The following is an 11,771-nucleotide window of genomic DNA, read 5'->3' on the forward strand; positions in this document are numbered from 1 at the left end:
TTCCAATGGACAATTTTGGTCATTACTATACGTATTAGCATAACAGATCATGCACAGGTGCACACTTCACAGGGTCTTTAAGATGAGGTTTTAAGGTATAATAAGGTATAAGGTATAAGGTTTTATAGAATAAAGGTTTCACAAATCTGAAACTATGTTATAAAGAATGTTTAGACCCTCTGGGATAATCCAGTCCAGATTTGATGAGTCTAGGTATAGTGGTTTTAGATCAGGACCTGGTCTAATGTGGTCTAGATTTAAAAAAAAGCTGCAAAATCTCCCTTGTTTGTATTTTCACAAATAGAATAAAGGTTTCACAATCTAAAACTGTGTTATAAAGAATCTTTAGACCCTCTGGGATAATCCAGTCCACATTTGATGAGTCTAGGTCTAGTGGTTTTAGATCAGGACCTGGTCTAATGTGGTCTAGATTTGAAAAAAGCTGCAAAATCTCCCTTGTTTGTATTTTCACAAATAGAATAAAGGTTTCACAAATCTGAAACGGTGTTATAAAGAATCTTTAGACTCTCTGGGATTATCCAGCCCAGATTTGATGAGTCTAGGTCTAGTGGTTTTAGATCAGGACCTGGTCTAATGTGGTCAGGATGCCAAAAAAGCACTGAAATCTCCCTTGTTTGTATTTTCACAAATAGAATAAAGGTTTCACAAATCTGAAACTGTGTTATAAAGAATCTTTAGACCCCCTGGGATAATCCAGTCCAGATTTGATGAGTCTAGGTATAGTGGTTTTAGATCAGGACCTGGTCTAATGTGGTCTACATGTAAAAAAAAAAAAGCACTGAAATCCCCCTTTTTTGTATTTTCACAAATAGAATAAAGGTTTCACAAATCTGAAACTGTGTTATAAAGAATCTTTAGACTCTCTGGGATAATCCAGTCCAGATTTGATGAGTCTAGGTCAAGTGGTTTTAGATCAGGACCTGGTCTAATGTGGTCAGGATGCGAAAAAAGCACTGAAATCTCCCTTGTTTGTATTTTCACAAATAGAATAAAGGTTTCACAAATCTGAAACGGTGTTATAAATAATCTTTAGACTCTCTGGGATAATCCAGTCCAATTAAATCGGCTATGCAGCGATTTAAGAGGTTCAAACACGGAGGAGTGTTCGCTCAGCGCTGTAAATTAAATGTCCCTTAACTTTCCCCTTCACTGCCGAATCGGATGCTCTGAATCGGAAGCCAACTTCAGCGTCGTGAAGTTTTGGACACTTGAGCAGGCCAGGATCGCTGGTTTAGCTGGTAGCTGGTTTAGCCGGTTTAGCTGGCACCAGCCATCCTGGCTAGCTAAATTGTCCAAAACCTCTCTAAACCAGCCAACCCATCTACTAGCTGGTCAACTTAGATGGTCTAAGCTGTTTTTTTCAGCAGGGTAATGGCACAGGAATAGAACAAACAGTAGTTTATGAAGTTTAGTTTCTGACCTGCTCTGTGTAAACGGACTTCCGGCTTCAGAACAGCGTCCAGAAGTTTCCGATGCCGCTCGTTCTCCTCTTTAGAACGACAGAGTTGTTCTTCATATTCAGCCACGGTTCTCTCAAACAGCCCGAATATCTCTAAAGCCGCCGCAGTGAGACGCTCGCTCACCACCTCTCTCAACATGTCTACTTTAGACATACTTTCAATCATACACTGCTTACAATAGGGTTGTAACTCCGTTTCTTCTTCTTCTTCTTCTTCTCTTTCTATTTTAATGGCGGGTCGCAAACAGCTTTTAGTTGCATACCGCCACCTACTGTACATGAGTGTGTATCATCATGTCATTCCATCACTCAACTCATGGACGTCTATATATCCATAAACTAAACAAAAATAAAATAAATAAAACAAAACAAAAATCCATGATCTATTCTATCCTAATGTTAGATTATTTTACCTACCCCAGTTTCACTCAGAAAGGTAAACAGTGCCTTTCTGGTAGCTCTTACTCCTTCTGTTCCCAGAATACCAACCACATTGCACTCCCTCTCTGCCTCTATAACTTAATCCTTTAGTTTTTCTCTTTCAGCTTTATAGATGTCACAATGTAATAAGACATTTTCTTTAACTCCACAGTTCCCACACTTGTCACTGTTACTTTTCCCCATGACATACAGAGTACTATGCAATGCTCTGTGATCCAGTCTGAGTCTAGCTATCATGATTTCCTCCCTTCTGTTTCTTTCTTTATAAATATTAATTGTGATTGTCTTTTATACTGTATGATACTCTTTGCCTTTCTGGTCTTTCTCTCAGATCTCCATCCCTTTTAGTATTTTCTTAACCCTTAGATGCACGAGTGACTGGACCATACACTTTTCCATAAGTGGGTCAAAAAGGACCCGTATTAGAATAATTATATTTGTATGCCATTTTTGTCATTTTGGTTCAGAAAAATCACTTGTATAATATTTAGTGTTATATTTTTGGTTCACACTACAAATATTTTATATTTAATTTTTCACTATTTTTTATTTTAGACATTTTTTTTACATTTTGAAAAAAAAACGTAATTCCATAGAAAATGCATGTGGGTCATTTTTGACCCACTTATGGAAGCTTGGGGTAGAAATACAAAAACTATAATTTCTTAAAATGTCAATTTAAAATTTGAATGGCATGATATTCAAACATGTTTTTTGAGGAATAGCTGGAATATGAAAGGATAAAAAAATGTAATTACAAAGATACTTCAAGAAAACCACCTCAATGGGTCAAAAAAGACCCAATTATGGAAGCTTGGGGTAGTAATACAAAAACTACAATTTCTTAAAATGTATAACATTTAAAATGTGAATGGCATGATATCTTTTTGTATTACTACCCCAAGCTTCCATAATTGGGTCTTTTTTGACCCATNGTGTGCCTTGGCAGTCTCAAGAAAATAAATAAAATTGATGAAATACAATTATCAGAAATATATCAAATTGATTAAATAAAAATATAAAAAATAAATAAAATGGATTAGATAAAAATATAAATATAATCAATAAATTAACACAAATAAATGAATAATTGAAAACAATAATAATTTACATATTACATAAATTAATTTAAAGTAATTAATACAAGTAACAACAATAATAACACTACTACTATAACATGAACACATTCAGATGCAAACAGTTCTTGCTTAAGAAGAAAAACCCAAACCCAGCCTCACACTGTCTACATGTGTGTTTTCAGGGACCAGCATGTCCTCCATGGTGATGTGTGCGGACCACCCCGGGCTGACCTTCACTCTGGCTCTGGTCAGGACGGAGCCCACCTACAACCAGCCCATGCAGCAGTGGAGCTTCGTCTCAGACTTTGCTGTGAGTGGATCTGCAGTAAAGGCTTGCCAGCTGCATTGGAATGAACTTCAATGACAGTGTTTAACATTGTTTCTATGTTTCTGTGGGACTTTTAGGTCAGAGATTACTCCGGGACCTACACTGTGAAGTTGATCTCCTGCATGGCATCACCCAACGGGGAGTTCAGTGTTCCTCCTGTCTGCCATCCCAGAGAGCCTCTAACGTTTGACATGGACATCCGCTTCCAGCAGGTCAGCCTTCATATATAAACAAACATCGCCCAGCATGATGCCCTTTTTTCAAAATGACACTACAAAAATTAACAATTATTTATAGTCTAAGATCTTAATTTTATCAATTATATATTATTTGGTTTTTCATCAGTTGATATTAGTACAAATGTTATGTAAGCGGACAAAAGAAATCCAAATTATATGAATCCTTGTTCCCTAAGATGATGATTTATAAATGATACTTAGATTCAAGGCTTTTATTGTCATTCGTACATTAGCTACAGTGTAGATATGTCAATGAAAATCTTAGGTCACAGGCTCCTCCAACAGTGCAACACAATAAAATAGTGTAAGTAAATACAAATAAAATAGAATAGCTATATTAAATAATGTATTAACCCAGGATATGTTGTGTGTTTGCTAACTGTTGTTCTGTCCTCCAGGTTAGTGACCCAGTGGCAGCAGAGTTCAGTCTCAACACTCAGATGTTCCTGCTGTCCAAGAAGGAGCTGTGGCTGTCTGACGGCTCCATGGGCTTCGGAGAGGGGACTGATACTGCTTTTTTAGACGGTACAACACCGCCGCCTTGTGGATTTATTAAACATTACAGCAGTGGAGGACCATTACTCCTCTGAGAAGCTGCTATTTCCTACTTAACATTACATTTGTTTGTTCAGGCTCCATGATCTACGGCCGTGTGATGGTGGATCCGGTCCAGAACCTGGGCGACTCGTTCTCCTGCGGCATCGAGAAAGTCTTCCTCTGCACCGGAGCAGATGGATACGTTCCCAAATACAACCCCACCAACAAGGAGTTCGGCTGCCTGGCAGACGCCCCCTCTCTGCTCTACAGATTCAAGATCCTGGTACGAATTAATCCTTAAGGACAATACTTTAGTCAGTATCATAAATGGACACACTTTAAAACACTAATTTAAGTGCTTTAAATGCAATTAAATAAATACAAATATCTAGTAAAAGCTTAGAATAGCTTATAAAATCATAACAAAATGGAATTGGACAAACAACCTGCTAAAATACAAATAAATAAAAACCAGTGTGTGGTTAGGCATGTCTTCATGGTGATAATTGTGATGCTAAGGTACAAATAATTGGATGTAAAGGTATCAGTGTGTGAGAACTGTTAATGAAAACAATGTATAATGCTCAGGGAGTTGTGGAATTATTTCTGATTTCTGTGTGTTTTGTTCTGCAGGACAAGGCCCAGCCAGAGACTCAGGCTTCAGTGTTTGGTGACGTTTCCTTCAAGGCCACGCTGGCTCTGGACACACCCGGAGGTCTGCCTTTAGCAAGACAGCCAGGATCAGACGGCTTCACACTCTCCTCGTCTCCACTCTTCCAGGTGTGTATCATTTATAAAAACTCACTTTATTCATGTATCCCAAAAAGCCATACACAGGGTTTAGTAGTAACAAGTGTAATGTAATAAGGTTATGATATTAATAATAATCAGCCCAGACTACATTTGAAAATGTGTTATAGTATAGCCGCATTGTCAAGAAACACTTCATAGCATGTCAGATAAAGCAGTTCAAGTATTTCATATCTTAAAAACTTTTTTTGTATGTCAAGCAATGGTGATAACTAATGAAAAGCATGTCACACAGATGTAGTGTGTGCCAGAACTGTTTATTCAGGGTAATTTGATTTGGCCAACTGTAGTTCCCAAAATACAAAACTGTGTCTATTTGCATTAAAAAAAGGTTGTCATATTAAGGGAAACAATTATATTGAGGTCCTATTTTGTGTTTTTTTTTTTAATAAGGTGGATATTTTCAAATGTTTGATTTTAAAGTAATCCCGAAGTATTCAGTTTAGATTTTTTGTAATCCCATTGACAACATACACCAGGGGTGTCAAACTCAATTTCATGGCGGGCCACATTAGCATTATGGTTCCAATCAAAGGGCCGGTTGTAACTTTATAAATATACATATATAAATACATAATATATATGAAATAATGTATTATATTATTGCCTCTGCATTGGATTATTATTGGATAGGATAATAACTTAGTAATTAACTACGTCTGAAAGCAGAAGTCCAGGGCAAATAATTGCAAGTCTCTTCAGTGGGCATGTCACAAAACGAGATGCATTGTGGGACATGTAGTTTATGGGCAACCTGCTTCTGTAAAGTGGCATGTAACCGTATAATAAACGTATTATATTCTTTGCAAGCTCTTGCAGGCCACATAAAATGAAGTCACGGGCCGGATTTGGCCCCCGGCCTTGAGTTTGACACCCCTGACATACACATTTGTACAAAAACCATGCAATATGAACTCTAAATGTTGTGTGTCCTGCAGGTTGCTGCTGGTAGAGAATGGTTCATCCACACCATCTACACCGTGCGCTCCAAAGAAAACGCCCGCCGCAACATAGGCAAGCGCAGCGTGGAGTATCTGCACCACAGCATCTCCTCGGTGGAGCAGCCCGACACCTCCGTGCTGCTCTCAGACCGCCACCGCCGCGCTGCCCCCACCTTCTCTAACGCCGCCGTTGCCGTCCAGGACATCGGCATCGAAAACAACCGAGGCACCAACATCCAGCACATCTCTCTGGACCGAGCCGACCGCATGGTGGTCAGCCAGCGCCAGCCCTGGTCCCCCAACAACCGAGACCCCCTGCTGGAGCGCCCCCTGCTGGAGAGCTCGGGCAGAGAGCTGGCCGACTCCTCCACCCTGCCCATGCTGGTGGGCATCGCCGGGCTGATCCTCCTCATCTGCCTCATCGCCACCGCCGTCATCCTGCTGCTGCGGCGCAAGAAGAAGGAGAAGAAGGCCCAGTTCCCCCCCTACACCACCTCCTCTTCCTCGGCCTACAGCTCAGGCACAGGGGGAATGTGGAGCAGCGCAGACAACTCTGAGGTCTAGATCCCTCCACCTCAAACGCCTGCCCCCTCTTAAAAAGACTGATAGTCTCCTCCACCATTGTGCCTTTAAAGCCCGACTCTTGTAGCACTGAATCGAGCCCAGAACAGTGTCAGTGCTCGGGGGGGCCTGCATGCAGAGAACGCGCCAGAGGGAGGGGTCTTGTTGACCTCTGACGATGGCTAGTTCTTGCTGTAGTGAGATATAGGTTTGTGCAGCCTATTTTGAATCATGGATGTACAAAGAAGCCCCTCACACTTATTCACGTGCTTCTTTGGTTGTCAAGTTGTAAAATATCCCGCTTCATGCAGCATTTGCAAATGCCTAGAAATCCTTATTGAGTAGATGCAATTATATACAAGAGTTAAAAGGCTAAGTTGCTTCAAATTGTCTATGTTCCTCCTTAAAAGATAATACTTTATCACGTTTTTTTTATTGGCGTTATTTTATTTTGTGGAGAGTAAAGCAAAATGGATTGAATGTTAGTTGAAGCTGACCTTATGAATGAGAATGTGATAAATGATTTGTAATATTTAACTGTAGGGCTTAAAGAGCCTGCAGTATATCTGCCCACCGCTTAGTAACAATGCCGATGTTGTGTCATTGAAAGGGATTGTACATTGTAGTCTTGAGAATGCAGAATTATTATATTTTTCTTTTTTTGTTTAAATAACTATTCTTTTCAGGTCAATGTGGCTGAAATCAGATTCAAAACTATCTGTGTACATATCAATGTAGGACAATGAAAACGGTATTACTACACCCTGGTGAAACTTGAAAAAATATGAACTGTCTTTCTGGTTTGTCAATCAAGTCCTGAAAAAAAAAAAGTGCATTATAAAACTGTTCTTCTACAGCTGATAGTATATTTTATTGTGCCATTTGTTAGTAGACTTTTATGGCTTATTAATTGTGACAATTTCAAAAGTTTGGATGTATGTACACTTCATCGGCCAAATATAAAATGTCCTTTTTTTGAATCAGTGTCTTATTTATCACACACGTATTTAAAAAAAAAAAAAAAAGGTTTATTTGTGACTTTAAAATACATTTTCCACTTCACATAGGAAGATAAAAGAACAAATGTTTTCTTTAAAATGGTACATATTGTTTTGAGCAATGGAATGTGGTACAACCAACAGGCATAAATACATTTATTTCAATGAAGTACTAGAAAAAATAAAAGGACTAGCAAACAATACAAACTAAACCAGCACAGCTGCAGAGTTCAGGTAAGTGAAAAGGCAGGCTTCACTCCCTAAAACCTAAAGAACAAAGTCAGTCCGTCGGGGGTTTACACATTATCACAGTCTGCAGAGCAAACACTAGGACTAACGATACGGAGCTGGCTGCCACCTCAGATTCTGACTCGGTAGATTCGAGTCGTTAACGGCTTCACAACTTCAGCTTTTTCCTGCGTCCACGGCCATCTGGGGTCGCGTCTGACTTCCGTTTCTGGGCCTAGGGTAAGAAAAGAATATTATTAAAAGGAACATTTCACAAGCAGTGACATAACTCACTGTGAACCAGACAAAAACAGGGCTGGGTGACCTAAATACTTTATAGTAATGAGCGTTCTGCCACATTCAAACACCATAAGATTCTCCAGGACAGACTTGCAGGACTTAATTAACTATTTTATTTTGACAGTCAGTCACCACAAAGGAGTGTTACCCCTAATGTGAGTCAGAAACCAGAGTCCAGTCTGCTCTGATTGGTTAGCTGGCTGGCTCTGTTGTGATCAGTCAACCGCTAAAATGTCCCGCCCCTTAGCCCTTCACATAAAAAAGGTGTTGGAGAGCTATCGGTACAAAGTGATGTCACTACGTTTTGGAAGTAAACAAAGGACTTCAATGGAGGCGTTTCAGGCGGGGGGGGGGGGGAAGTGTGTGGTAGAGAAACTCCCTATGGAGGTAACTTTGTGATTTTAGCCTTTGCAGACCATTTACATGCATAACAACCTACCACACTACAGGAAAGGGAAACCCCTAAAAAGCATTAAAGGGCCACTTCACAGGCTGTCAGAAGATTACTTTTCTGACACTCCATGGTGGTTGGAAAAACTTCCCAAAAAAAACTCCCCAGCCACAGACATAATTACTTTTTTATTTGACATCAAAGTGCCTTGCTGCTTCCTGTAGTTCTTTGGTAACTTACTGAGGCATTCTTCGGGCCGCGTTTCTTCTTCTCGGCCTTCTCTCTCTCCTCCAGCTCCATGTTCTCTCTCTCGATCAGTGTGATCAGAGTGTTGCATCGCCTCTGGAGCTCCTACACACACAATAACAAACAACATTTTTCATTTGTAGGCAACATGCACAAAAAGAAAAGAAGAACAGCACCAAGAAGCCAGCATTTACCATGGCCGTCCGGGACTTCAGGAACCAGTCGAAGCGGAACTGAGGCGAGTTGCGGATGCACTGCCGCAGCTCGTCGTACACGCTCTCTTTGTCGAAGCCCAGCTTGTGGAGCATGCAGATGAGGAAGCGGTCCTCCTCCTCCGTGTAGTTCTTGCCTTTGTTGGTGCCGTAAGAGATGCGCAGCTGGTGGAAGGGAGCCTTGTAGCGACCGATCTGGGCAAGGAGATGAAGGGAGTGTTCATTCATTAATAAGGATGGAAGAGAGGATGATGTGGAGACGATTAGAAGATCAGATTTAGAGTTGGTGTTCAACACAATGCTTCATGAGATGAAGTCGTTACGAGAGATGAATGGTAAGATGGCTACCTTTGAGTCCAGTGCTTTCTTGATGCTTATCCTCCTCTGGATCCTGGCCTCTCCTCTCTCGATCTGCGCCATGATCTTCTCGATGTCCTGCAGCTCGTTACAGCGCTCCCAGAACACAGCTGGAGGAACAAACAAGCAAATAAATGTCTAAATAAGCAAAGACATTAAAAGTTTGCTTGTAGAATAGAGGGTCAAAAACGAGTTGTTACCAGAATACTCCATGACTTCCTCTGGAGTTTTTCCCTCGACTTCTCTGGCAATGTTCTCAATATCATCTCTTCCCCACTTCTCGTTGGCTTTGATGAACTGGTTGAAGTCACGTTTGTTCCAAATGGTGAATCCCTGCAACCAAGGTACAGATGTTACAAATATGCTCAATCTAGATCCAGACACAAAGCATTTCAAACTTGACTCGGCCGCACATTAAGCACACATGTAGAGTACTCAGGGGGAAGGATCCGTACCTGTTGAAGCAGGTTCTCCTTCTCCTCCAGCTCCTCCTCTGTGAGCGCCTCCGCCTCGTCGATCTTACCCTGCTCCTCCTTCTGGAGCGTGGCAGAGTTTGGCATCTCTGGGTTACGGGGCACCTGAAGAGACGCAGCCACAGAATGATTTAGGGCAGGGGGGTCAAACTCAAATACACAGTGGGCCAACATAAAAAAATGGGTACTCGTCGAGGGCCGGACTGGTTCAATGTTTATTGCAGAACTTATTGAAATGAACTTATTGCACATATTAAACCTGGAACTAACAAAGCTTAAATGATTGGCTATAAAAACAACATTAAACATTAAATAATCAGTTGCATTCATTTCTCATGGCTCTATCTGCAGCTTTTCCGGAGTCATTTCTTATGATTACATTTTAACAGCTTCAACAAAACTATTTCCCTCAAAGAAAAAAACAAACATGCCCTGTTGTCGTGAGAGAAAAAGTGCAGAAGGAAACATCCATGTAAACTCAGTGTGCTGCTCTGTGATGCTAGTTCAAGCAGATACTTGGCATCTCATCTCGGGTGCAAGTTCATAAACGTTTGGGGTCAGGCTCTGAGCTGAGGAGACCCTCAGGGTTGAGTGAAGGTGTGCGTGGAACATACCGGCGGGCCAGATCTAATAGTAATTAAACATTATCCTGCGGGCCGAAATTAAATCCACCACGGCCAGGATTTGGCCCCCGGGCCTTGAGTTTGACACATGTGCTTTAGAGACATTTCCACTTCCTAACAAATGATGTCTTTCTCATGTGAAAAATATCTTGGTACCTTGTAGCCGATGGTCTTCCTGTAGAAGAGGATTTCCTTTTCTAGGAGCTCAAAAAGACGTGGAGGGAAGAACTGGAAGTCCTGCACATTTGGCTGCTTGGGGGGACGAGGAGCCTGGGAAATGGGAAACACACAAACACATGTAATACCTCAACCAGGAGAAATACACACAAATAATAAGATAAGATGGAACTTGATTGATCCCCTTGGGGAAATTCAGGCATTTATAGTTAAAAACAGGATTCACACAAACTGTTGAAACAAGATATCACAGTGAAGCGTTGAGCATTTGAATGAACACGTTAACCCTTAGATGCATAAGTGGGTCTTTTTTGACCCGGTGAGGTGGTTTTCTTAGAGTATCTTTGTAATTACACTTTTTTATCATTTCATATTCCAGCTATTCCTCAAAAAACATGTTTTGGATATCATGCCATTCAAATTTTAAATGTACATTTTAAGAAATTGTAGTTTTTATATTTCTACCCCAAGCTTCCATAAGTGGGTCAAAAATGACCCGCATGCATTTTCTATGGAATTTCCGTTTTTTTTTTCAAAATGTAAAAAAGGTCTAAAATTATAAATAGTGAAAAATTAAATATAAAATATTTCTAGTGTGAACCAAGTCATTTCTCTTAACCAAAATGACAAAATTGGAAAAACACATTATTCTAATACGGGTCCTTTTTGACCCACTTATGGAAGAGTGTAGGGTCCAGTTACTCGTGCATCTAAGGGTTAAATACATTTACATAAGTGTGCATAAATGTAATAAAAACATTGTAATTGAACTTTCTGCAGCGTTAATGCTTTAGGACTTAAGGGTGTTTGTAAAGTGATGGCCCCTACCTTCGGTGCTTTGGGCTCACTGACTCTCAGGGCCTCTCTGAAGTAAGCGTCCACAGCGTAGTTGGCTTTCCTCTCTCTCTTAGGCGGCTCGATCCAGTTGGTGATGACCTGAATGAAGAGGAAGACGGGTAAGACTNATTTTTATCTAATCCATTTGATTTATTTTTTATATTTTTATTTAATCAATTTGATATATTTCTGATAATTGTATTTCATCAATTTTATTTATTTTTTATATTATAAAATATAATATATATATTTTAATATTATAAAATATTATAATATTTTATTTTTTATTGAGTGTTCTTTTTGTGTCTTGTATGGTTACGCGGTTTTATTTTGTTTACTTTACAATGAAAGCATTTAAATCAGCAAAAACAAATATGAAAACAGTCATAAATCATTGAAGTTGCATTTCATGAAACCAACTAGTAACAGTGTCTACTTTTTATTTATTTAAAGAGTGACCTTCTACATAGTTCGTAACACTTGCTTCCTAACTGTAAACGCTGAAGGGTCATT

At 39.9% G+C, this 11,771-nt stretch overlaps 2 protein-coding genes across 2 annotated transcripts in view; one reads left to right on the plus strand and one right to left on the minus strand.

Moving 5' to 3' along the window:
- LOC104965363 (FRAS1-related extracellular matrix protein 2-like) overlaps nucleotides 1-7,596 on the plus strand; it is a 9,188-nt gene extending 1,592 nt beyond the window's left edge. The window contains exons 2-7 of the mRNA XM_010794318.1: nucleotides 3,183-3,310; nucleotides 3,406-3,540; nucleotides 3,966-4,092; nucleotides 4,200-4,387; nucleotides 4,738-4,884; nucleotides 5,853-7,596. Of these exons, the coding sequence (XP_010792620.1) occupies nucleotides 3,183-3,310; nucleotides 3,406-3,540; nucleotides 3,966-4,092; nucleotides 4,200-4,387; nucleotides 4,738-4,884; nucleotides 5,853-6,419 (1,292 nt within the window). The 3' untranslated portion in view covers nucleotides 6,420-7,596. The remainder of the gene's footprint in view (nucleotides 1-3,182; nucleotides 3,311-3,405; nucleotides 3,541-3,965; nucleotides 4,093-4,199; nucleotides 4,388-4,737; nucleotides 4,885-5,852) is intronic.
- On the minus strand, nucleotides 7,554-11,770 carry LOC104965364 (SWI/SNF-related matrix-associated actin-dependent regulator of chromatin subfamily A member 5-like). Its single transcript, XM_010794319.1, has 9 exons — nucleotides 11,725-11,770; nucleotides 11,250-11,383; nucleotides 10,401-10,514; nucleotides 9,604-9,726; nucleotides 9,349-9,481; nucleotides 9,140-9,258; nucleotides 8,774-8,986; nucleotides 8,574-8,684; nucleotides 7,554-7,877 (listed from the first exon to the last, which is right to left on the minus strand). Exons 1-9 carry the CDS (start codon nucleotides 11,768-11,770, stop codon nucleotides 7,812-7,814), a joined length of 1,059 nt encoding a protein of 352 aa, XP_010792621.1. The 3' UTR covers nucleotides 7,554-7,811.
- Between the last annotated feature and the right edge of the window lies 1 nt (nucleotide 11,771).

The sequence above is a fragment of the Notothenia coriiceps genome, unplaced genomic scaffold, assembly GCF_000735185.1.
Source record: "Notothenia coriiceps isolate Sejong01 unplaced genomic scaffold, NC01 NC01_scaffold00037244, whole genome shotgun sequence".
NCBI classification, from domain to species: domain Eukaryota; kingdom Metazoa; phylum Chordata; class Actinopteri; order Perciformes; family Nototheniidae; genus Notothenia; species Notothenia coriiceps.